This window comes from Rousettus aegyptiacus, unplaced genomic scaffold, assembly GCF_014176215.1.
Source record: "Rousettus aegyptiacus isolate mRouAeg1 unplaced genomic scaffold, mRouAeg1.p scaffold_m13_p_11, whole genome shotgun sequence".
In the NCBI taxonomy this organism is placed as follows: domain Eukaryota; kingdom Metazoa; phylum Chordata; class Mammalia; order Chiroptera; family Pteropodidae; genus Rousettus; species Rousettus aegyptiacus.
In genome coordinates, this window is record NW_023416286.1 from 58,896,826 (window position 1) to 58,923,522 (window position 26,697).

Sequence of the window (26,697 nt, forward strand, 5' to 3'; positions counted from 1 at the left end):
TCCTGTTACACCGTGACACAGAGTGGCAAGTCAAACAAACAGCAACAGCTGGTCTTTACTCAAAATCTTAATGTTTCATTCATCACAGACTTTTCCCCATTGAGTTTGGTTTTTTTATATGTCACATTAACAATATTCTTGATTGCTGGGTGTTTTGGTGCCTGAGGCAGGTGAGTGAACAGCGATCTGGCCCTGCTGACCATGTAGGCCTTTGGGGCTCCAGCTTCAGGCCCACTGTCTGCCTGGGACAGGGTCAGTCTTGCTTTTGGTCTCCTGCGCCTTGTGGAGACTCCAATTTAATGGACTTGAGTACATGCCCTTAGGGCAACGGGTAGATTTAATACTAGCTCATGTTAAAGTATCCCCATTTTTTTAGCTTCTGAGCATTTCTTACTTGCTTGATAGATCCACAGTGTATTTAAAGAGATGTTTCTAAATATTTTATTCAGCTGTCTGTTATTTTCCTCCAGAGACTCATTCATTGTATTTATTCTATTGTGTCCCCAGAAATGAAAGTCTGGAAGGTTCATTACTGTAAGATATAAAAAGATGAGTTTCTCCTGAGCTCAGCTGCCTTTTGATGACTAGCCACTGGTTAACCTAATTCTACTGTGAGGCAACCAGACTGTCCTAGTTAACCTTACCAGGAAAAATGCTCAGAGGATAAACTTGCTGGAGAAATGATTCACGCAAACTCAAATGGCAAACTTTTTAAAGTTCGATTCATTTTTCAAAGACAGTTAATGCTTTTATGTTCCAGGCATGGTCCTAAGAGATTTGTGTGTGTTAACTCACTTAATGCTCACAACCACCTTATGTGGTAGATATATTATTATTGGCTCACTTTGACAGAAAAAGGAAACAAGACTAGAAATTCACTCACTTGCCTATGGCCAAGATTCGAACACAGCTAGTTTGGCTACCAATGCCATGCTCTTAACCATTATGCTATATTGCCTTTTAATGTTACAGAATGAAGTGTAGTTAGTGTTTGTCCAAACCAATGATCAGCAAAGTTGATCCAGTTTTCCATCTTCCACATGACTCCTGTCAGTAGAAAAATGAAAGTTATAGTTTCCATGTCCTCAGCTGGTCATCGACTCTCACAGTAAATATGGTAATTGATCTCTGAAAAGATTTTTACCAGAGTGAAACCACGAAATATGTGTTTTTTATTTAAAACATTGATGACTCTTGGAGAAGTTGGCATAATCTCAACATTGATTGCTTGTATGTTTCCTTAATTACTCCTTGTTGTCTTAATGGAGATTTTTTTTTTTTATCAATAATGTATATAAACTGCATTAATTCCCAAGAGTGACTCACTTCAACTGCAAACAGTATGAATGATACAGAATGCTTTAGTTAGCTTTGAAATGGCTTCGATGCTTAGATAAGACTACATTCTGAAGTTTTAGACTCCTTGTGTTTTACAGCTAAATCTGGCTCCCAGATCGTATTTACCAAATGCAAACTTAATACACTTTGTTTTAACCTTATATGAAGATGCTTGGCTTCCATGAGAACCAACATAATCATTTTTCTAGTTTCTCTTCAGAGAGGTAGTGACATAGGGCTCAGAAATATAAAAGCCTAAGTATAAAAATTTGGACCAAGTGAAACATGACTCACTAGTGCCTTTTAAAAATAAAAGCTGTATTACCCTCTAACGTATGTGAACATTTCTCATTTTTTTTGGAATTGATAATTAAAAAATAGTTTATATTTTTCTTATCATTTCCCTTTTTCTTTTATGATTAATTTAGTACTTTTTCAGGCAAGATACTTTTATAGGTAGATAATTTTGTCAAAAAGAATCAGATTGTGACTTTAAATATATTTCTTGCACCAGTTTAAAAGGTAATCAAGTGCTTGAATAATGAATCAATAGGCAGTAGATTTGCTTCTCTATCACAGTTTGGATTCCTTGAGAAGCAGACTCTGAGGTGGACATTCCAGCCCATGTGGAAGGGAAGGGAGCATGATTGGGCTGAAGAAGAAGTTGAGCTGTGATGCATCCTCAACAAAGGCCTCAGGTCACCCCATGGGGAGCTGGGGATGACCCTTCAGAGTGGCCTCTAGTTGGGCAAAGCTCTGGGCCTTAATACTCCTCTATCAATCAAGTGGACAAGGGCTTGCTGGGTGAGGGTGTGAGACTTTGGACGAGACCACAATCTTTAGTCAGCGCAATCCCAGAAGAAGGCGAACGGCTGAGGACCAACTGCTGCAGCGCTCCTAGACACTGGGGAGTAAGTGCTTCATGCCGAGGGCGGGCACGGCAGCACGCTGCGGCAGCCGCTGTGTTGCCCTTTTCCCGAGTGCGAGTGCGGCTGTCTTGTAAACGGTGAGTCCCCGTCTGTTTTTGTGTTCTTCTCATTCTTTCGAGTGTAGAATCCCCATCCATTCTACTCACAGACCACTTTATTTTCATCCCTCTTGCTTCCCATGCTTCTTGCTTTGCCAAATATTTTATTTACTACTACTCAGGGTCCATCTCAAGAAACGCCTTCAGAGAGCCTCTGTGACATCTCTAGCTCTCACTCATCTCCCATAGCACTCACTGATTGTTTAATAATTTGGAATTTATCATTTAATACTTCAATACATATATTTTGTTTTCATCCATATATTTTTTCCTTTCTCTAGCTAGGTTGTAACTAGGTTGTGATGATTTCATATTGTTAACAATATAATAAGAATATATGCTCTGCGTTTTTCATGTTTTCTAACATTTTGTAATACAAAAATATCTGTTAAATGAGTGGTTCTCTAGTTTGTTTACTTCCTTACCCAAGAATGTAGCTCAGATGTAGGCAACGGTTATAAGAAATTATTGAATTTCCTACTTGTATAGTTTCATTTACATCTGTCTCTTCTGACACCACAGTTTTACTAGTCATTCATTCAACAAATACTTATTGAACCCTTACTATGTTCTTAGACAATATTCTGAGCAGAAGAGAAATAATGGTGAACAAAACAAGGGGCCATCATTGAGCTTAAATTCCATTGAAAGAACAGATAATGCAAGTGAAACATAGATGAGAAAAGTAAATTACACAGTGCGACAGGTGTTATGAAGGTAATAAACATATTGGTGAGATGGAATCAGCCGCTATAGAGCAGGGATGAGGTGATATTTTCTTCAGAAGAAAAATGATTCTGTTATGCCCAGAGAGAGAAGATGGCACTTCAGGCAAAAGGAATAGGAATTCAGGAACTGGAGAGGACTCTGTATTTGAAGAACAAAAAGCGGTGTGACAATAGTTAGCACAGTAGAATATGATATCAGATGAGGTTGGCGATGTTGTTGGCCAGGGTAAAGAGTACGGATTTTTATCATAAGAGCAGTGGAAAACCAGTGAATATTGGAGTTTGTTTGTTTGTTTGTTTGTTTTAAATAGAGAGTAGAAGTAGAAGCTAGTGAAGCTTACACGTTAGGACCTCTCGCTTGCAGCAGCCCTTTCAAGGACCTGGTGAAACCCTAGCAATGTACCCTATGGTCATGATTTCATAAAATTTGCAATTGTTGAAAACCACTGTCAGTTTCCATACTAACTTCCCTTCTGTCACACTCGCTTTTGTGGAGTGGCTTTGTAGGGCCATGGTCATTTTTAGGACCTGGCTCCGGAGAAGTTGAGTGAGAATACTTATAGCTTAGGTTTCATGAAATATAGATATACGGCCTGTAGCCATTTCTGCATATGGTTATATTGTTGCTAGGCATCTCAGTGTAGGTACCAGGTCACATGACATTATGACATGAAGGTGGCAGGGCCAGAGGTTTGCATTGCAGTGTGAGTGTATCCTAGCAAGCAGGTAATAGAAGAGGAAGAAGAATTTGAAGCATGTGTGGTAGAAATTGGTCTGTGGAAAATTCTTCTAGATATCAGATGCATAAAATTTTAAGCAGAGGATCTAATCTTTATTGATGCTTATCTGTTAGGATAATTGTAAATGTCCAATAATTTTTCAGAATTATGAAATATAGAACTTATTAAAATTCTTGTTTGTAGAGCACAAATCTGTAAAAGTACAATAAGCGTGTGTGTGTGTGTGTATAAAGTTATATGTCAATTTGTTTATTATCAGTAAAAAAGATTGATAGTAAAAAACTTTTTCAGCCAACTATGCTAAGGGATTGATACCTTTCTGTTCTCTGTGTAGCAAATCATATTACGAAAGTGTTATCATATGAGGATGTACTCAAAGGGGATAGAGTCAAAAATTTAAATAAAACATACTATAGAAGTGCATCAAATGGTCAGTTCAAAGAAATGACATGTTGTTTTTGTGTATATTTTTCATATTTAATTTTATATTTATTTTTTGGATTCTTTTTCTTTAAGACTCCTCCCCCAGATTTTGTAACCTTTAAACCCTATACAACCTGAAATGGATCCAACTTTGATTGGGATGGTACTACGATGTGATTTCTATTTTATGAAGGTACTGGCTGCCATATGGAGAATGGATCTAGAAAGGACAAGAGTAAAATCAGAGACACCACAGTTTACATTCAGTCAATCGTGATTCCTTTGAGGTTAGTCATTGGAGAGGGATATCATAACGGTCAAGTGTTGACATTAGTCTTCCTTCATTGCTTTCTAGAGTCAACAGAGACTTGAAAGGAGGGTTGGCTTTGGTTAGCATGCAACACTTCTAGGACTTTATGTGCCTATGAATCACCTGAGGATCTGGTTAACATGTGGATACTGCGTAAGCAGATCTATGGTAGAGCCTGGGATTCTGCACTTCAAACAAGTCTCCAGGTGTTTCTGCCTCCCATTCAAGACAAAAATTCAAGATTTCGGGTAGTGAGGTAGTAAAGCACTGAGGATCTAGAGTCGAACTGCCTGGGCTTCAATGCCCATTTTACTATAAGCTGTGACCTAGGTTATCTAATTTTTCCAATCTTCAGTTTTCTCATCTACAAATGGGGATGTTAATAATAGAATCAACCATAGAGGGTAATTGTACATGTTAAATGAGATGTTTCATGCCAAAAAGTTATCAGGATATAAAGGCACAAAAAGTGTAGGTATCATCATTCTTGTTGTACTTAGAATACTTGGTCTTCCTGGCCAGGCTGAGCTGAGACTACTTGTGAATGATTATTGAAATTTCTCATGCAGATAGAAAAAAAGAAAAAGCCTGTCCCTGCAGCATGGACTAGGTGAAATTAATACAATCAACGAAAACTTATGAACAATCAATTATATTTACAAATCAAAATTACGAAGTAAAACAAACATCAAGACCAGTCATGAATATACTAGGTTGTTAATTGCATCACAGGACGTTGCAGCTAGAATGGAAGTTAGAGATCTTGGGGTTCAACTCCTTCGTTCTGCAGACAAAAGCAAAACAAACTAAATGAGGGAAAGAGACCTGAAGGGTCATGACTTCCATCATCATATAGGCCGTAGGTAGGATCTCCTTACTGAAAATGCAGTAGTAATCCTTTCATTAATACTTTGATAACTGTAGAAACAGATCTTTATTTAAGTTGCTATTACTTATTGTGGGATCAAATTGTGTACCACAAAAAGATATGTTGACACACCAACCTCTGGTACCTGTGAATGTGACCTTATTTGGAAAAAGGGTCTTTGCAGGTGTCATCAAGTAAAGATGAAGTCATTAGGGTTAATGCATGTTAATCCTATAAGACTGGTGACCTTATAAAAAGATAGTGTAAAGGCAGACATAAAGGGAACAAGCTATGTGATAGTGGAAGCAGGAGTTGGAGTAATGCAGTTGTGAGCCAGGGGATACCAAGGATTGATGACCACCTAGTAAACTAGGAAGAGGCAAGGAAGAGTTCTACCCAGAGTGTCAGAGGGAGCGTGGCCCTGCTGACACCTTGATTTCATACTTCTAGCCTCCATAACTGTGAGAGAATACACATCTAATGTTAGAAGCCACCCTCTTTGTGATGCTTTATTCGGGCAGCCCTAGGGGACTAATATAGTACGCTTCATCCCTTCTCCATTTTTCACAGGTTCGTTTTTCCTTGTCTGCCACATCGAAAGCTTCTTGAGGGTAGGGACCGGACTTTGCTCATGTTCATGTCCCTTGAACAGCTTACCAGTTCTTAGTCGGAACTCACTGAGCATTTGTTGAATTGAAGTAATTGCAGGCTTCCACAGAAATAATGCGTCTCATTATTTGTTATGATAAATTCCCTATAATTTGCCTGTCAGCTTTTGACATTAATTACCATTGAGGAAATAGAAGAGGTGTCTCTTAGTTGCCAAGAGATATTTGGGTAGACCGGGAAAATAAATACTGATAGGGAAGCGTAAGAGCTTATTTTAACATTTCTATAAGAACATTAATGCTCACTGACAGCACACTCAATGTCAGCCTGTGTTGTATGCGGTCAGTATATATTCTTTCCCCTAACCCTCATGATGCCCTGGTGGGGCAGATGCTATTGTTAGACCTGGCTTAGTGATGAACAAAAACTGAAGCTTAGAAGCTGTATAAAGCAGAGTTGAAAATCAAACTTGGGCAATATGACCGGAAACTTAGCTCTTAACCACTAGACTATTGTAAAATGCAAACCCTTATTTTTCAGTTCTACAGAAAGTAGAACTTTCTGTAACTTTGTGTTTATGAATGTGTATAGATTGCTTCAGTATAAATAAGTGTGTGCGTGTTGCATATGTATTTATTCTGCAGTATATTTGTTACTTCTGTATATATCCCATCAATATTTAGAGTTTATGAGCCAGGGCTTCCTAAGCTGTTATGCTACTTCGGATATACTTTTCTTCCTCTGTGAAGCCACAGGTTTTATATTTCAGAGAGTGGGTTTCTATCTCTGTACTGCAGAGCTTAATTAGAGGCTACAACTCAGGAATGGAGAGCCCTCATGGAACTGCAGTACTTAGCTACTGTTTTCTTGTGTACTTTTGTGAAAGTGACTTTTCGTTTGAAGGAAGGGTTCTCTGGTAAAAGAAAAGTTAGACTCTCCTAATTTAGATCATTTTAGTTCACACGCGAGGACTGATAAACTTCTCCCTTTGTTTATTTAAGCCAAAGTCCTAGAAAGACTCATAATAAAGTTAATGGAGAAAGAAACAATAACAAATTTAATTTCTCACTCTTTGGACGTAATTGGATTTTAGGGGTATGTGATCCATGTGTGACCTTTATTTATCCAGATATTCATTCTCTCTGGCTCCGTGTTACATCTTTTCAGGAGCGGCTTCATTGTGACTTAATGACATATCCTTATTAGAAAAAATTCAATGGCTCTTATTATTTTTTATTTCAAGAGAACCATATGGAAGCTTGATTAAAAATAAAACTGAGCAATACTGGAGAGATGGTGTGATGTAACATTTCTTTTAGTTGCCTTGGTCCTAATAAAGAATTAGGCTCTGTCCTAAATCTAGAATAGTATTTTGTAGCCCATAGCTTCAAAATATTTCATAAATTATATTCTTGTGATAGAGAAGAAACCCTATATATAATAAAACTATAGTTTTATATAACTATAGTTTTATTATATATAGTTTCACCTTAAACCTAGATGAATGCTTTACTCTGAATTCTTTTATGAAATTTTGACCTGAAGAATGCCATAAAAAAGCTCATGTCAACATGACCGTGGAGTTAGGACAAGCCAGGGCTTGAGAGTTATGCTGTTCTATGTATGTGATCTTGAAAGAGTTGCTTAATTTTTATGTCTTGATTTGTCATCTACATTATAGGTATAAGAGCTCTTTCACAATATTAAAGGTTATGTAAAGTGTCTATGTGTATATGAATGAACTAAAGTTACTTTCTGCTTATACTCTATTTCATGAAAATAGCTATACAGTTTTCACCAAATTTGGAAGGGATATATGAAATGGTATGAGCAAAATACAGGCTAAGTAGCACATAGGACGTTTACATTGGGGGACTAAAGGGACACCTCAAGTGAGCTGTCATCTTTCATAGTAGCTGAACCAGAGGGAGAAAGTAAGGCCACACGACCTTTGGTCATGCAAATGAAATCGCCCAGAGGTTTTCAGTGGAGCCCATGCTGAGGGCAGATACTGAAAGGTCATGTTGATCTAGAATCAAGCTATGTCTCACAGCAGAATCTCTTATATACTTTGAGTAAGAATCTTTGTAGCGTTTAGAATTTACTTAAATAATTATTAGCAATTCTCTTCAACGACACAAGATAGGCCTGTTAGAAACCTGTTTGGACTATTTAGCATAGAGCTTAGCGCATAAGGAGATCTCTAGTGAACCTTTTCAATTTCACCCCTTCTCAATTCCTGCCATCTACCACCTCTACTAAGAGGACATAGAGAAGTCATTATTATGTTTCGTTTTGTATGAATCATTCTTATTCCTAGCGGCTCAGTCATTTCTGTGGAGCTAGACCAGTCAAATAGCAATGATAGCCTCATATTTCAGAGGCAGTATTTAGCTACCCAGTATTTTCCTTCCACAAATATCAGAATATTGAACTGTTTTTCAGTTTGCCTGGCTGCTTGTAAAATCTTTAAAGTGTTGCAAAATAACTTTGGTTAATAATAAAAAGAGTATATTTCTGGGTTTGAAACATTATTTTTAGTTTGGGCTTCCCAAAACTGAAGTAACACTTTTCTATTGGAAGATAATTATAGAATAATGGATATCTTATATTTAAATATTTTCTATGCTGAAGAGATAAACCAGTTTTATCCTTTCAGGTTTAAGTGTCACTTTTGATTTTGATGTAGTACCATAAAAAGTCAATCTACTGATGAAAATTATACTTCATAAAACCAGATGTGAAAAATTTTACGTAAAGTTTGCCTTAGATTTTTCACTTAAAATAACAACTTACTCTCTGAAGTTGGCACCTTGAATTTACTATTAAGAGAGAATGTTTTCTTGTATGGAGCAACTGATAGAATAGCAACATTTTCTGCTGTATTATAGTAAAAAAAATTGCTCATCCAAACATACAGCCAGTTTTTCAAACATCTAAAAAGGTGTGAAAGTATCTTTACCCTTGGAAATCCTGATGGCATAATTTAAAGATACAAGTGCCTTTATTCCTTTATTTGTATATACCTGATCTGCTGAATGTTTGTGTTTTCTAGCCTCATAAGGGATGTCATAACCACTCAGAAGGCCTGAAGCTTTAAACCAGCCACGGAGAAAACCTCCTGCCATTCCTGCCTTGGCCCACAGAAGAGGCAATTTCTGCACACCTTGCATGACAAAGAACATTCTCACCCAAAAGTTAATATCACCTTCCTTGAGCAATACTCAGCTGTTGTTCTCTCCTTGGTCCACCTGGCCAGGATGTCTGCTTAGAACAGGATTCACCATCCTTGATCTTTCTGTAGCCTCAGGTCTAAACCTTGTTGTCCATTCAGGCTCTCCAGAGCTCAGTCTTATGGATTAATGGGCACGTCTTAGTTTGTTAATGAAACTGGCCTTTTGTTCCCCACTTGATTACTGATTTTCATATCTTCATATTCAAGCAGAATGCCAAAGAAGAGGGCTGAATGGTAGGATTTATTTTTACTTCTAATGTCAAAGAATACTAAAAATGTTTCTAAAATGATCCTTTTTAAATTGTTTTTCTTACTTTTAAAAAACCAAAATAAAAAACAAACACTGTTAATCTCCTATTTGAAGACCAGAGCTTGCTCTTCTTTGAAGTTACCAAATGTTCTCTTCGGGAATGTAAAACCCCTTTTGTTTGGCTAATTATCAATCTGTCTGGACACAAAAAGGAGGAAGACTAGAAATTCTTTTAAATGCTTCTTTTATTTCATTGGTTGTACATTGGGTGAGTGAACTGAATATTACAACCAAAACATAGAATTGATACAAATTAGACTCCTGTTTACACTGTAAGGTAATGAATGAGGGAATTCTTTAAGAGTTACAGAAAGATTTAGTAGAAATGTTACCAGTGGTATGGCTGAAAGAATATATTGGTGAAGTGCTATTATATCCTGAAAACCAAGAGTGAAATGTAGTTTCCATACAAGTGGCGAGTTCGTCTCTTAACTACAGTATTTGCTGAATTGCTATCTTCATGTGTTGGATATTGGTGTGTTTGTTTTTGTAATTAAACAAAGCATTTAAGATTTATTCATCATAGTCAGACTTCTGAATATAAACAAACTTTTGGCAAATAATATTTATACAGAAAAATAGTTTTAGATCCTCTCAAATCCCAGAATTATTCTATAAAATTACATTATAAATAAATAAAAAGCAAAATCTGTTGTACATATATTTGTACATCTATGCATTTGCCTTGCCTCCTCCTTATTGTAAATGGCATATTCATGACTCTTTGCATATTATAATCACAATTCTGGAAAATGGATATCTTAGTAAAAATACAGTCCTCTATATCTGCTTGGGGTTATAGGTGATGTTTTTGATGCTGCATTATTAAAGGGCTGAAAATAGTTGTGTGCTAATAATTTTAACATCAACATCATGAAACAAAAGAAAAAAGAAAGACAATGTTATGACAATTAGTCTACAAAAATATTTCAGTGAGTCCCATAATTTACCTTTTAGTAATGCATACTATGTTTTCAATGAGTTTAAGTGAATTAACAAAGAAAAAAAGGAAAAAAAAAGAAGTTTGAATGTTTTAGGCAAGTTGTAGCATAACTACATTGTTATAGATGAGAAAATTACAAATATTAATAATACATAAAGATGAAACTACCAAAGAAATACAAGTTAGATACGATACTTGTCCACAAATTAAAACAAATGCAACGATACAAGCACTATGTAAGATTACACTTAGAATGTGATTTTCTTTTGATAGGGTTATCAAATCTATGATATAAGATAAATAGTCATTAGACTTTGACCAACATTAATTAAAATGGTGGATTTCTTTTTTCTCAAACAAAAATGATATGGTTGGTGAATACAGTTTTCAGAACAGGCGGTGATGCCAAAATTTAAAATATTTTACATTCAATCTCAAAAGTCAAAATACTTCAATCACTAATATGTTCACAAAGAAAATGGATGTTTTAAACAATTACACGTAATATGCATTTATAACAGCTATTTTGTTTTTTAAACAATAATTTAAAAACTATGTAGGTACTGTATAGGCTATGTGCAACATATAAAATGTGAAATATGAAATATTTGGTACAATAGTGCTTAAAATAAACTTTAAAACAAACTTTCTGAACAAAATTTAATTGTATCGCTATTACCTTGAAGATCAACCAAGTATTTAAAAAAGTAAACAACATTAAAATATGTTTCATCCATATATAGTATATATATGTATGTGTATATATAATATGTATGTACTTGTATTAAAGTTTTTTATACTTTTGAGACATAAAATATGCTTTAAGGTGAAAGAATTAAAAGAACTATTTTTTCCATGCTGTAGTCAGTTACAACCCTTTAATCCAACTTTTTAAATGCAAAACAGTAATGGATTTTTAAAAAGTGAAACTATCTACTTTTTGTTTACATAGTAATTTAGATTAAAGTCACAGTCAAATTTTCAGTGACTAAACTCAAACTTACTTAAATTAGAATATTATACAGATCTCCTCACCTACAGCTTCCTTGTTTGACTAGGTTTTCGGTTTAGAAGAGTTATTCTGTAACAGGCAAATGGATGGTGAGTTTGAAGACTAATCCCTTAGATTAGACTGTTGGCATGGGCCTCTCATTCTTGCAAGCTGGATGAAGTCTGGCAAAATCTAGGCACTTCTACAAAGTCTCTCTTATAAAACAACTTTAAAAATATACTTGTAAAATAATACCTTCAAGACTTTGTTTGGTGGGGTATGAAGCTCATACCGTGCAAAGTTTCTTTTTCAATCTAGTTAATGTTATTCTAGAATCACATGATTCAATGTGGCATCTCCAGGCAAACCAAATACCACACTTTGATGTGTCCCCAGTACTTGTGCTTGAATTTCCATTCAAATTTTAGACCTGTAGGACAGGTATCAGTTTTACTTCACTTCTCATCTTTGCTGCAGCATTCATGTTCTCAAGAAGTGAAACATACCTTTTGATCCAGTGGGTGAATGAAATGACAGTAATTGAAGTTAGAATTGAACCTGCCCTTGGAATAGGTTTTTAAACTAATGCTAATTGTTTATTGCTAACTTTGAAATATTCTGAGTCGAAATGAGTAAGTTGGTTGGACTTTCTGCATCAGCTATAGTTATGGAGATAAGACAATATTCCTAGGACAGAAACTATGTTTAGAAACCCTTTAAAAGTAAACTTTATCCTTTATGTCTTTAAACATCACAGCTGGTCTCAGGTAGTTAACTATCTTAGGTTGGATTATACTAAGCATACCATATTTAATACTCATATATGATATAGCAGCACTAGCTTCTTAGAGTTGTGGTCTGTCCAGAAGAACTAAATTTTTATTTAGCATGCAGTTTGTGGCAATTCTATTGAGGAGGAAACAGGATAGTATGTACAGTAACAATGTTTAGTTATTCTCAATGCAGATTCTTGGCATTCCATTCCATTTCTGCTGATCATTTCAGAATTATCTGTTAAAGAAAAAGATAAGTGTGATTTAGACATTCTTCTCTAAGGGAAAACAATGAGTTTAAGTTCTACTCTTTGAAAATAAATATTTGAAATAGTAATTTTCTTCAACTTCTTATATTTTTGATGCAATTATAATTATGCACAATCCCCACCCACCCCTCACGCTGAAAAATTTTACCCCTAAGCACTTCTGCTATGTGGCCACTGTGAAGAATGGTGATTCAAATGCACAATGTTTTCTATAAAACTGTGACAGTGTGTTTAGACTCTAATCTTCTTTTTTGGCTTTTGCTTCATATTTTTTATTATATATTCACATTATCCTTCAAATAATATTTGCTAAGCTGATCAAGGAAGTCTAATGAGTTAATTCATCTGTATATGAAAATTTAAAATTTTAAATGTATAAGTTATATTTATTAACTTGCATTTATAATTCAAAGATGTGTTCCCATCAACAGTAATTTTTTTTGCCAAGATATAAGAACAACCCATTTCAAATTCAAGGAATGTTTAAATGTTCCATATTAAAGAGACACAGGGATCACATTCTAATAAGGCAGTTAAAACAGTCTTAATAAATCCAGAAGCACAGATAAAGCTAGATTATCAAATGCAAACCGTAGTCCCTAGAGGGGCCGTGATCTCTGGGTATGGTTCCAACACCATACCTTTGCAAAGGACAGAGAGTTTTCCCTGTGTGACCCAGTCCACTAAATGTCAAGCTTGAAAGCCAAGCTTTTAATATATTCTAACAAAAATATTTATTCTTTGTGCAATGCTTCCACCAAACTTTGTGCAATGAATAAACAAAATGTTTACTTATTAAACAGCCAAGAGTCTTTGTTTAGGAAATAACCAGTAAAAATTCTTTATGGTTAAGGTCAACTAATATTCCTACACGCTGGGATCCAAGCCTCATTTCTATAAGTATAATTTCTTATCCCATTATGTTAGAATTCATACATGTGTTTATTTTTCCTGAAGTCTGTATAAAACATTTTTAGTAAATACACTTAAATCGTTTCTTCCATGAAATATATATGATTAGTCTTTATTTTATTGGAATATACAGATGTGTATGGAATTAATAAAAATGGAAGAATTTATTTACATTAAATATTTTTGCTAAATGGAAACTCAGAACTTCGGATAAGATTATTCTGTTTTTAAAAAATTCCTTGTCTCACATATAACAGATAAATAAAAATGAGATATGATTTCACATGTAAATGTTATCACAGTATTTTTGAATAGTCATTGCAAATAGTTATTCAAATTCTTAAGATGGTCATATTATAACTTCATTATTAGATTTCGATATTTTATTATTAAATAGGAATTATTCTATTTCATCCCTTAGCTTCAATGCTGCCTATAAGGTTTCCAAATAAGAATGTGATCCTGGTTATTAAATCATGTCCTATTTTTTTTCTTTTCTTTTTACTTTGGCAAGAGTCTCTAAAATATTTATGGAAAAAATCTTGTAGTTTCCTAAATTGATATGTAATAATATATATTTTAGAATATATTCATATTCTTGCTTATTAACTGAAACTAAAATTCCAGAGAATAAAATTTTTAATCACCTGAAAAAAATGTATTTTACAGAAAGCCTAGCAATGAGCAAATTTATATTATAGATATTAGTTACAACGGTGCTTTTAACTTGTATTTGACAAAGAGACATGTAAGACCACCTAAGCTTAATTGAACTATAAATCAGCCTTGAAGTTAACTGAAAGCATTAACCAAACTCACCCAGTCTGCTTTTCCCCTCTGCCCCAGCCTACACACAATCCATTATATGAAGACATAAATAAAAATGACCTCTGGTACTACTGAACTCTCAGCTATTATTGCTGTCTGGCGTCTAGGCCATAAAAGTCTGGTCATACCCTGGTCTATGTCTTTGGCTATCTTGTGGACTATGTGGTTTAAAAAAAAAATGAATTATGTTCCTAGCAGCTGTGACCTTCAAGAGGTTCAAGAAATTTGATCTTAGAAGGTAGGAAAGTTTTAAATGTTTCATTTTTGGGTGATAATGTTCTCTTGAAAATATCATTTGGTTATTAATGTTCTTTCTGAAAAATATGACTTGCTTGTACAGTCTGAATTAAGTGTGCTCAGGGGTAAAATAGATTCTGGAACTATAGACAGAACAGGAATCCAGGTGAGGAACAGTGACCAACTGAGTGCCTTTGATTTAACTGCTGCCCATTTGATTGTTGCTTCTGATGTTAGAAGACATATGACATGACAGGCACTAAGGCCCCGGGGGAAGGCAGGACAGTTCCTGGAAGGAAGAGGAGACCCAGGTGTGTGTGCTGCAGGGGAAGGGTGTGGAGAAGCCATTCTGAGGGAAAGAGGGATCTTCTGTCTAGTTTTTAATATGGCTTTCTTTAGTCAGATTGTATTTTTAATTCACACCAAAGAAACAAAATTTAAAATAAAATTAATAGGTACATGTGGTGTTTCCTGTTGCCTCTCCTCAGAGATATTCTTTTATACCAGTTTTATATGAAAATATAAAACATGTTCTTTACATAAAAACTTCTTCAATCCTTATTGCAATTTTTAAAAATTTATTTGTTTAAATTGCAATTTTAATTGTCAGGAGGATCAACAGCTTCAGAAGTTGCTTGAATATTTCAATACAGGTACAAAATGCACATTCCTAAAAGAACACATTTATACATGGCCTAGGAACACGGGCTATAAGTCTAATACTGACAACCCCTAATCCTGAGCTCATTCTTTAAAAAGAAATGGTTACTTAAACCACAGTTCACCAAAGTGATCTTGATAGTCTGTCTGCCAGTGGTATCCTTCCTGCCCTGTACTCAACAAAGCTAAAGCTGATATCCAAAGCTCTTTCCTCAACCTCCAAGCACTGCAGCCATGTTTTCCTGGGGGTCTGCTCGAGTATGTATGACTCAGAGAGGTAGCCACTACACTTGTTCACTGAAAGTTCCTTCTCCGAAGCATCATTATTATCTTTCTTTTAATTTTAATAGTTTGCTTTTCCAGAAGATGCTGAGAAATTATTACCAGACCCTTAAGAGCTAGGTCAGTATTGCCAGTTAGATTTTGCAGACTTGGAAAAGATACCACAAACACTTTCAACTGACTTGCATGATGTACCAAGTGCTTTTGGAAGCCAGGATAAGCTTAAAGATGTTAGCTCACTCTGCTCCCTGGCATGGGGGTCCCCTCCAGGATACAGTTACAGTCTGTGATGGGACCAGGGGCAATAGTGATTCCAAAGAGTATGTCTGTACCTCTTATGGTGCCAATGGAGGTCAGTGCTCAGAAGAATTCTCCTGGAAGCTTAGGAATCACAGAAAAGCTAGGTAATGGGATGGAGCCTAGAGCAAATAGATCCCAAAGCAGTAGGTGTGAGGCAGCAGTGACTGTCTAGAGAAGCCAAATGGGGAGAAATTGATAAGGGACTTGGAAGAGTGCTAGCTCACTCCTCAGGACATCCTTGCTTGGGTGGCAAGCTTCATCCGACCCCAGGGTTGCTCCAAATGGATGTTGTAAATGTGTCTGTTGACAGCAACAGAAGCTCCTACCCAATCACAGGTCCACTGCTTCTGCTTCTGAGGAACCCTGGCAAGCTTTATGACAGGGAAGAAATCAAATATATTGAACAAAATGTATTTCTGTTTATCTCCTTGACAGACTAGTCCCTCAAATAAATATTATTTTGTATAACATAACCATGACAAAGAAGGAAGTTAAAGTATTAAAGAGGAGTAGGCAATCTGATGTGGTAAATCAAAATCTTGAACTGAAAAAATTATTTTCAATCCTTTTTCCACTAAAAGAAGAACACACAAAAATGAGAATAGCTGATGCCCACAAAATCAGCAATTCTATTTTTAAAACAAAGGCACTTGATTCAAATCATGAGCGCATTCATAAATCTTTAGTAGACCCTCTAGTTTTAACAAGAGTATCTGTAATGCGAAAATATCAGTTAGCTGCAATAGAGTCTGCTTATCAATGAGCATCTCTTCCAGGTGGTTAGATTTAAGAATGTGATGATTCCGTATAATCTACATCCTTAAGTTACTCCCATATAAACAGAATACAATTAGTCTCATATTTATTTATTGAAGACAAAGTATGAATGGCCCAAAGAACATCAAATGGGTCGTTCCCCCATCAAATGTGTTATGATGATCTCAGCATATTCAGTGAAGTACCTACCATAGACTCATAGTGCAACATCAGTTACGCTTATTAAAAAGATGAATAGGTTAGGTACTGCCTAAATACTAAGCCTACTGGTTCTAGATAGGAAAGGTACATTAGCAAGTGGGTCAGGTGGAGAATGTGGCAGATGGCAAGGCCTGTGCCTAGAATGAACGGAATAGCCGCTGCTCAGCTCCAGGCAATTGCTACCTGCAGAAACCTTTCCACTTTCCAGAAGAAGCTGGAAATTCAGTAACTAATTCACATTATAGAAAACAGCTGTGTAGGTCAAACATCTTTGGGCTGAATGTAGCTATGAGCTGCTGGTTTGTATCCTCTTTGAGCCTTACTTTCTTAGAAGAGATGGCCACCAAGCATGTACTATTAGCTTCTTGAGCCAGGCAGCAGCCAAGGCTATAGGCAGCACAGAGGGAGGCAGCGGTCACCAATGCCGAGCAGGATCAGGAGAGCAGGTCGAATTGGAAGCTAATCCTGCAAGTTTCAGATATTTGGCTTTTACCCAAAGGAAGAGGCTACTTGACCAACAGCATCCTCTACCTAACAAGAAAATACTGTTCCTCCCTTGACTGATTCACCAGATATGAAATATGCACACTGCCTTCTCTCCTCCAAAATGATGGATTTAGGCTGAGCCATCCATATGCCGTTACCCTTCATGGGCGTTTGAAAAAGAGCTGACCAGAGAGGTGCATTTGGTAGAAAGCAAAATTGTCTGCAGAGGCTGAACACTGAACTTGAGTGCATTAGCATCAAAAACTCAGTAGCTGAATGAACTAGCTCTCATGCAACAGGGTGTGAAAGAAGCCAAATCAATGTAGAATTTCCTCAGTGCTTTGGAGGTTCAAAGTATTAGTACTTTCTGAGTTTTCTACCTTGTGGTTGATATCCAGGAATTGAACACATGAATAATTTTGGAAACTGTGAGCTTCTAGATGACTTCTATAAATGTTCGCACTTCTTATATAAATATCTTGATTGCAAAGATTCAGGGATGTCAGATGAGTTATCTTTTAAAATGTTAGCTCAATATTAAATCCATTAAGAACTCTTACTGCTTAATTGATAGGAAAAACATTTTGGTGAAAAGACAAACTGTTTCTATGGATGCAAACCACAAAACAATTAGAAAAGAGGAATAACTGATGTTTTAGTTAAACCCTCCTGTGAAAATCCATCCAGTAATGTCTCTGTAATTTTAAGTTTGAAGAGGTAAATGAAATATACCTTATAAAATGTTTGCGTGGCTTTGCTGAAATCTGAAGGAACTGCAATGGATACCACTAGCATAGGAGATCAAGTAGACATTTCCAGTCAAGGCTGCCATACTAACTGAGAGAGTTTCGTAAGCACAGGGCAATGTCCAAGTCATCTTTCTATCCTTAGTGTCTAGGATAGGGCTAGTTCAAAGGAGGCACGTATTAACTGCTGGTTGCACAGAGGGCGGAATAGATAAGGATTTACTGAGGATACAATGCCGGAATGTTGGTATCAACAGAAGACCAATGGGCCCTTCACAAGGGAGATATGGCAATGGAGGCAAGAAAAGAGCTCCTTGGAATATGTGTGTGTGTGTGTGTGTGTGTGTGTGTGTGTGTGTGTGTGTGTGTGTGTGTATACATATATATATGTGTGTGTATATATATATACATATATATATGTATGTATATATACATATATCATCCCTATCAGGGCAGTTAAGAGTTCAGAATATCCAAGAAAATAAACATTCCTTCTCATTCCCCTACCCCCTGTTATATATAGATAAAAGAAAAAAATATTTTAGGCTGAGGGCAGAAGCACTCACAGAGGATGGAAACACAGCAGGTAAACAAAAATACCACCTGAAGAAAACTTCTAGACTTGGTTCATTTCGCAGAAATCTTTTTCCATGGTTACAAGGCCCTGTTTTCTCAGGAGATGATTAAAGAAAAGATGTTTCACTGTCTCTTTAAACGAAATGAATTATTAATTTTAAAATAGAAAACCGAATGGAATTCCTAAAAATATGAGCAGGCTAAGGAGGCTTGCCTGTTGCTCACCATCCCAATATCTATTTCTTTGTTAACAGTTTTCTTCTTATTCTTTGACACAAGCTCCTGCTCATTATTTGCCACTGGCATTCCTGCCTCCTTCAGTCTCCTCACGGTTTAATATTTTCTCCATCTTTTTCCTCTTGCTCCATGGCCATTACTGTCTGAAATTTCCCAACTCTGAGAGGTGAAACTTGTGAATTATTTTAGTTGAAGCAAATGATACAAAGGCAGAGGGACATTTTTACATTTTTGGCTGCAAAATAATTCTGTACTAAATCATAGTATGGATTACTAAAGCCAAAATCAAATGTTTTTGGCCTCTTGATGAACACAATTAATCAGAGCAATTATAATGATATGTACTAATAAATAATTTCAAGAACTTTGGCTTATTTTGAGACTATAAACTTTAGTTATATAGGAAGATTAAAGGTCATTAGTGGCATTGTGAAAAGACATTTTGAAAAACCGTTGTATTTATTATTTGGGGGGAATATTGTTCTGAGAGAGGGCAGTATATTATGCCATATTTGACTTGTTTTTACAAGAGATTTTTATTTATACAGAAAAGGCAAAAACTGGGATTGTGGGAGAAAATTTTCAAATATGAAAATCAGTTTCACTCTTGAGAAGGTCACCCTAACGTTGGCTGGAACATCCACAATATTTAGCAGATCTTAAAGAGTATTTAGTCAGGATTATTGTTTTGCCCTCTGTCATTAATAAAAGTTTACATTCAAAGCCCTAATTCATTACTCTGTTTTCAATGAGATATTTTGTTGATATTCATTTGTCTCATATTTTCCATTCTGTGATATTTGAATAAATGGTTTTTCAGATATATTTTCTAATATATAAAAAATTATCATTTAAAAATATTAATAATTGAGTTTTTGCATCAAAGGCAATAACACTGGCCTCATTGAAGATTACTGACCAGAATCCGCATTGATAATTTATATTATCTTTATAAAATATATATATGAAAACTCTTGATTTGAATAAGATTTCACTCCTCACATGAGACTATGTCACATGTGGAAAAATCTAGATTCTCGTGAGTGTTGTAGTGAGACTTTGATTGTGATCCTCTTCTTCACCCCAGACCCAGTCCCCTTCAATCCCAACTCCCTCAAGGGAATTCTGAAGACCATTTCTGTTGCTTTCCAGTGACATGGGAATCTAGTCCTCAGATCATTGGAATATCCAAATGTCATCTAAGGGTGACTTTTTCTCCTACAGACTATAAAGGAGGAAGAAGGTAAAGGAGACTCTTTATTCTGCATGCTTCTCCCTGATGCTATAGATGTGTTTAAAACAAAACGCATTAGGGAATGTTGTGTGATTATTCAGGAAGTGAAGAGCTGTGAGACCACATGTGCACTGCAGGGGCCAGAGGTCAAAACAAAACCAAATCCAAGATCGGAAGGGCCACACCACCTCACATTTTTTACTTTACAATGAACATAATGTTAGTACTCCATGAACTTTCCCCGGTGGATATTCCAATCACAAAATTCACCAGGGATATGGTTCCTATACCTCCAGCAAGTGGAAGAGGTGAAGGACCACGACACAGCTGTCTGGTGGTTTAAGTGAGGCATACACTTTTGGCATCTTTCTTGAATCTCAAAAGATATAGAAACATCTGCGAACATGGTATTTGGCCAGTTCCATGCTGTCAGCATAGTATTACCCTTGAGAAATGGCATGAGTTAAATTAACTATTGTAGACCAGTCTAGACACCCCACCACCAAGTCTGTCACGGTCTCTATAGTGACAAAGGAAATTCTGAACACGCAAACATTTTTAAGATTCGGGATTGTCTGCATATTAAAAAAAGGCTAAATTCCTCTACTGTATCAGGAAATGATAACTAGTATTTGGGCCATATTTTTAGAATAAAATATTCTAAAATGCTATAAAAATATAAAATACGTTTCTAAAAATACTATATTTGGAATATTTATATATTAAAATATTTATAATGAGATGATTTACAGCAAGATTTAGAGCAAGTGAAGCTCTCTGGGATTAAATAGGCTGCCTATATCCGAGCCTGTTTCATTCAAGATGACCTCTGCATGTAAAGGTAGAATCTAAGAAAACTTTTTATCCTTTAAAACACAATTTATGTAGCAACTGAAAAGAAATTTCAAAAGCATTCATTTATACCTGCTCTTTTCAATACAAGGTTTTGCTCCCGGTAATACATTGAAGATTCAGGCCAAGAAAAATCACAGAAAGAAGATCCTGTTGGATTCAACATAAAGTCCCCAGTCCAGTTCAATGCCTTTCCTTTTGTATCACTACCATTATGTTAGTCTTAGAATCCTGGGCACATTTTGGCCATAGTATTCATTTGAACAGTGGAACAGAATGTATAATTCAGACTGCTAAGAACTGGCTTTTAAGACATTAAGGCAGAAAAGTAACCAAATGCTAAGAATCAGTAAAAAGAATGCTAAGATTAATGTTATGTACAGGTCACAGAGTACATTTTTTAGTCATCTCGCACGTTTCTAAAATTGGTGGGATGACACTGCCATCTAACAAAATTTCCAGCAAAATGAGTTTTATTTTGTTTTTAGCTTGTCGTATTTGTGTATGTGTGCCGGGGGTGAGGGGAGGGTGACTGATTACCAAACCACTCAATTGTGTATGAAATCATGGCACAAAGGAAAAGTCAAAAGGAGTCCTGGAGTGGAATTTCAGGAGGCTCGTCTGTGCCCGCAAACAGCTTTGTGACCCTCCTGAGCCTCCGTTTTTCACTGTGCTTTGACCACACTGGCACCTCTGTGGTATGGTGGGTAATTAAACCAGGTTACCATCTGTCCTCCCTAATAACTCCTCAGGAAGTGTCAAAATATCCTGGTATAATAGATGGCAAAATGGAAACCTAAGGAAGAAAATATACAAAAAAGAAAGCTCTTACGTTCTCTTTTATTTCTTTATTACTAACTGTCCTTCCTCAAAGCTCTGTGGGTAGGCCCATTCATTCAGCATCTCTGCTTTTTGAGAAGAGCCTTATTATATGATAATTACTTTGTAATTATTTGCATGCTGGTTTATTGTCTGTCCTCTTTACTATGTAAGATCCAGGAGAACAGGGACTATTTTGTTCAATAGTATATTCATAGAATTCCGAATTTTATGTGACACATAGTGGGCTTTTAATAAACACTTATTGAGAAAAGGTATGAATGTATGTTGCCACTGAGAAAACAGTGGGTACTTTTTATGGCTTGGCATCTCAGAATAGACCCACCTTCTAACAGATGTGTTTCGCTGAGGAAGAATAATTGTGTTTGCACTGTTACCTGCTTTATGAAAATAAAATTTTTAAGAAAAACTTTTAAAGAATTTTTATGTGGAAAGGATAATTTTATACTATCGACTCAATAAAAGAAACACCTAAGTAGAATCAGACATCTTTCTTTTTCAATCCTAATCCCATCTTCTTTGGAGAAACATCTATTTATATCCTTTTCCCAATTAAAAAAAAAAGTGTGGTAATACAAGCATAGCATAATATTTGCCATTTTAACCATTTTTATGTGGCATTAAGTACACTCACACTTTTGTGCAACCATCACCACTGTCCAGCTCCAGAACTTTACAGCATTCAAAACTGAAACCATTAGACAATAACTCCCTATATCCTTTTCTTGCCAACACTTAATTCCTTCTTTCCTTTTCTTTCTCTCACCCTTCCTTTTATCCTTTCTATTTTTGGCTTCAAAATGGGATCCCTGGCTCTTTCTGTTTGTACATCTGACTCATCGTTAAATTCCTTGGCTCACTTTTTAATTTAGCTTTACGATTTTACTTACAACTTTACTTCAGATTAACCTTCAAGTCATTCCTTTCACAGTTGCCTCCTCCAGGCTGCCCAAAACATTCAGTCTCAACTAGTGATCAATTAACCTGAGATAGGTATAAGGTAGGGTTCTGTGGAGACAGTGGAAAATAATGGTATCTCTATTTAAAAATTATTACTGTTTTTGAAAAAATAAAAGAAAATCCTGGGTGAGAAGACTCATCTTGGAAGACTATTTGGTCAGAAGTTACTTGCCAGTTTACCATCCTGGGAGGAGTGAAATGGAGCCCTTGTCCACTCGCTTTCTGGCTCTTGTTTACTGGACTGGAATTTTAATTTGCTTGTTGGGCTCGTCAATTGACCATATTTTCAGATCATTTCTGATATTGCACTTGGACTTTAAAAAGGTTTGCTTCAATTAGAACTTTCTTCTTAAATGATTACAACTTTTACAATCAATAGTTGAATTCAGTGATAGAAGTTTTTAGGGAAACCTTATAAAGAGCTTCATCACAATCCTACATTGACCATGGACTCCAATCCAATTCAAATGTGGTAGAGACACAAGAGGACAAGATTTGGAGTCAGGCGAACCTGAGTTCTAAAACTATCCAGCCACTTCCTACTGCTTGAATCTTATTTTTTTTTCAAGTTTATATAAAATAAAATTAGTTTCAAGTATATAGTACATTGGTTAGACACTTATTTCGTTTATAAAACGATCCCCCTAATTGCTCTTTCTCTCCTCTGGCTCTACACATAGCCATTATATTAACGCTAACTGCATTCCCTGTGCTGTGTTCCCCTTCCCTGTGACCATCTATTAACTACTAATTTGTACTTCTTTAACCCTTCACCCCATTCTCCAAGCCTCCAGTCCCCTTCCCCTCTGACTTGAATCTTAAGCAAATTATTCTTTAAGATTTTTTCTCCTCTGGAAAATGGATAAGACACATTATAGAGTTATACTGAATATTAAATAAAATAATGTACATAAAGTGTCTGATATGTTTTTGATAGATCTTGGTTACCCTCCTGGAAGTTATTTAAGATTCATAATACTAAACAAAATTTTGTTTCAGCTTCTATTTAAATAGGCATTCAAATAATAATATATTATGCATTTAAATATTGTGTGATCTGTATGGCACTCCATATATGTTGGTAATAAACTTGATTTTGATGAGATTAATAAGATTTTTCAAAATGTCAAATACACTTACTTTCTTTTTTGTATATGAATTTCCTGACTTGTCACTGACAACTACATAAATATCGACTGAATTTCTCTATTTATGAAAGTCCTTACTGTCATTCATATTAATCATTTTCAAATGAAAATCTTTTATCCTGAAATCATTAATAGCCAGCAGTGCATGCTGATCAGTGTCAACCAGTAGAAACTAAAATCCCATGAAAGGCAGAATCCCCTAGTCTTTAAAGTTAGACTTGGTTAAAACCCATGTCTCTAATGGGAATTAAACATTATCCCTCCCTTATAAATTGTTACGAGGATTAGAAAATGTATTTAACAAGTGACAGTAAGTACATAATGCTACTGTTGTCATATGGTAATATTTCATCTATTTTAACTTTCTGGGCTAAGCCATTAAACATGAATATTTTAACAAGGTATTGAATTTATTAATAATTCTTAGATTACTGTGCTTAGGGCAAGCCACTATTTATGGACACTTTTGCACACCCAATAGTATCTAATAAAGATCCACACTTCAATTTTCAAGTCTTCACCTCTTCTCACAAAGGTCCTACATACATAGCAGAAAGAAAGAGGAAACTTATGTTATGAGCTTACATTAAAAAAAAAAAAAAAAAAAGCAACTCAAACACCTTTTTTCAAAGCAAGAGAATGCAGTGAGGTTTTCCCTCAGTCTTTATAAACACCTTAGATTTCCCTATTTTAATTACTCCCCTTGTTCAAGGCCATCCCTAATGTTGTGGGGGTCAGAGAAGACCAAAGAAAAGAAGATGAACAATAGGAATTGATTCAAGCAATTTCTTTTCTCTTGAATCCTCATAACTAAAAAGTGATTCTCTGGCCCTTTCAATATTTCAGTGTAACAAAGACAAATATTAAAGAATAATGAATAGAAGATCTATGAAATTATTACTGAAAAAAACTTGGAGAAAAAGAATGAATCAAGTCTAACAGCCCAGGTATCATTTTGATTCCTCAAAAACCTTTCTAAATTCTAAGGAGGAAGTGAAGCTATTGATTCTTCAAAAAACGTATAGCTGAATATTCATGATGGATTGTGGTTTGATGGTGGGAAAGAGGACTAAGCATGGTATTAGGTGATGGGTTTTAACCCTTATGTAACCTTGAATGAGTCACTTAACCATTCTAGGTCCTTCTTCTCATTGTAAAATAGAAGGTTAGGAGCTTGGGGAAAGTTCTAAATCTGGTGTTGTCACTTAATAGGTGATCATGGGCAAGTTTCTCAGCTTACTGAAATTGTAGTTTTCTCATCTGTATGTTAGGGATAAGAACAGTCTCTTACGGGGCCATTTTTAGTTTTAATGAGATAATTTATATAAAAGGCTTAGCACAATGTCTGGCACTTGGTAAGTGCTTAATAAAGAACTCTTGAGTTACCCTTGTGCTATCTGTAAGCATACATATAGTACCTTGGAGACCCTTAAATGGTCGTTTAAAGCACTTTCTCAGGAAGGCAGTGTGGCGAAAAGGAAAAAGAACTACTCTAGACAGGACACAGATAATTGGGTTCTAGTCCTGATTCTCTTACTATGTATGTGACTTGGGAAAGCCACCTTGCTGATCTGGGCTCTTGTTCCAATTTATAATAGAACTTGCATCATCATTTTCCTTTTTTATATTATTATAGTGGTATGGCATGTTCGTGGTAAATTTGCTCTTATGATTTATTGCTTTTAATAACTATGATGTAGCTGAGGTAGGTCTTGGGGCAGACCTGCAAGGACTGATGTAGCTGTGGCTGTGGGAAAATGGGTGACATTTTACAACGACCAGCTTAATAATGCTGCTTCCAGAAATCTATTGTGATGAATAGCGAAGAGTGTCTGTATTTGATTACAGGAAACTCATCAAATAAACTCTGAGATCTTTGAAAACTCCAGAGCAAGGGGACTGATGATAAAAATAATATAATCTGATCACCTAAAGTAAAACAGACTGATCAAAAGCACCAGCCTATTACACCTGAAGCTGAAGGGAGATGAATCTAAACGCTAGAATTGCTATAGTTTTTCATAAATCAGTATCAGAAAATATCAGTCAGCAAATTTGTCCATTATAGTACAAATAAGAGAGAAGATGTGTCCACAAGAACCATTCTTTTTATGTGAGTCATTGGGAGAGCTGTCTTGTAGAAGGTTGATGTGGGGATGAGAAAGTCAGCGAAATCCACAGCTACTATAGATGCTGGAGAAGAGTCACTGGGAGGGCAAAGGATCAGAATGCTTCCCTGAATTTTCCTGTTTCTTGATTATTCGCCCCACCTCTGTATTTTTTCTTTCTCTCTATTCCAATTTCATCATTCATCAAAGAAATAACTTCCTCATCAGTTAACCTACACTTAGCCTGTCCCAGCTCATATCTACCTACTCGCTTCCAGTAAATCAGTGTTTCTAAGTTTCTGTCCTGCTCTTAACCTGTCATTCCAGGCTCTCAGGAACCTAATCTCTCCCCACCTATTAAATCTATTCAACGGAATTTTCCACTATGGCTCAAATGCATCTTCCCCGTTGCGCTCTCCCACTCACTGCAGTGTGGCCTAGGGCAAGTCATTTGGCCCATGTGAGCCACAGCGCCCCTTTCTCTTTAGATCTGACATAGTAATAGCTGCGCCATCTGCCTCTGTCATGGATCAAGTCTGAGACTGATTCTGAAATTCCTATCTGAACCACACAGGCTATTGGGGAAGAACGTGGGATAAGAAGGAAGCATTGACTTCAGGATCAGGCAGACTTGAGGTCAAATGCCATCTCTGCCAGTGATTAGAGCTGTGGCTAAATGTGAGCCTTGATTTTGTCACACATACAAGAGAAAGGATAGGACCTGTTTGATCAGGGTACATGTGAGAACA

At 35.9% G+C, this 26,697-nt stretch overlaps 1 protein-coding gene and 1 long non-coding RNA gene across 11 annotated transcripts in view; one reads left to right on the forward strand and one right to left on the reverse strand.

Moving 5' to 3' along the window:
• Positions 1–10,607, forward strand: part of LOC118609383 — a 41,085-nt gene extending 30,478 nt beyond the window's left edge. The window contains exon 3 of the long non-coding RNA XR_004953385.1: positions 9,099–10,607. This is a non-coding gene — a long non-coding RNA (uncharacterized LOC118609383). The remainder of the gene's footprint in view (positions 1–9,098) is intronic.
• The window catches only part of MBNL2 (muscleblind like splicing regulator 2), a 146,099-nt gene continuing 129,157 nt past the window's right edge, over positions 9,756–26,697 (reverse strand). For all 10 annotated transcript variants that reach the window (XM_036228867.1, XM_016123156.2, XM_016123161.2 and 7 more), the window contains one exon: positions 9,756–12,533. In XM_036228867.1, the coding sequence (XP_036084760.1) occupies positions 12,519–12,533 (15 nt within the window). In that variant the 3' untranslated portion in view covers positions 9,756–12,518. The remainder of the gene's footprint in view (positions 12,534–26,697) is intronic.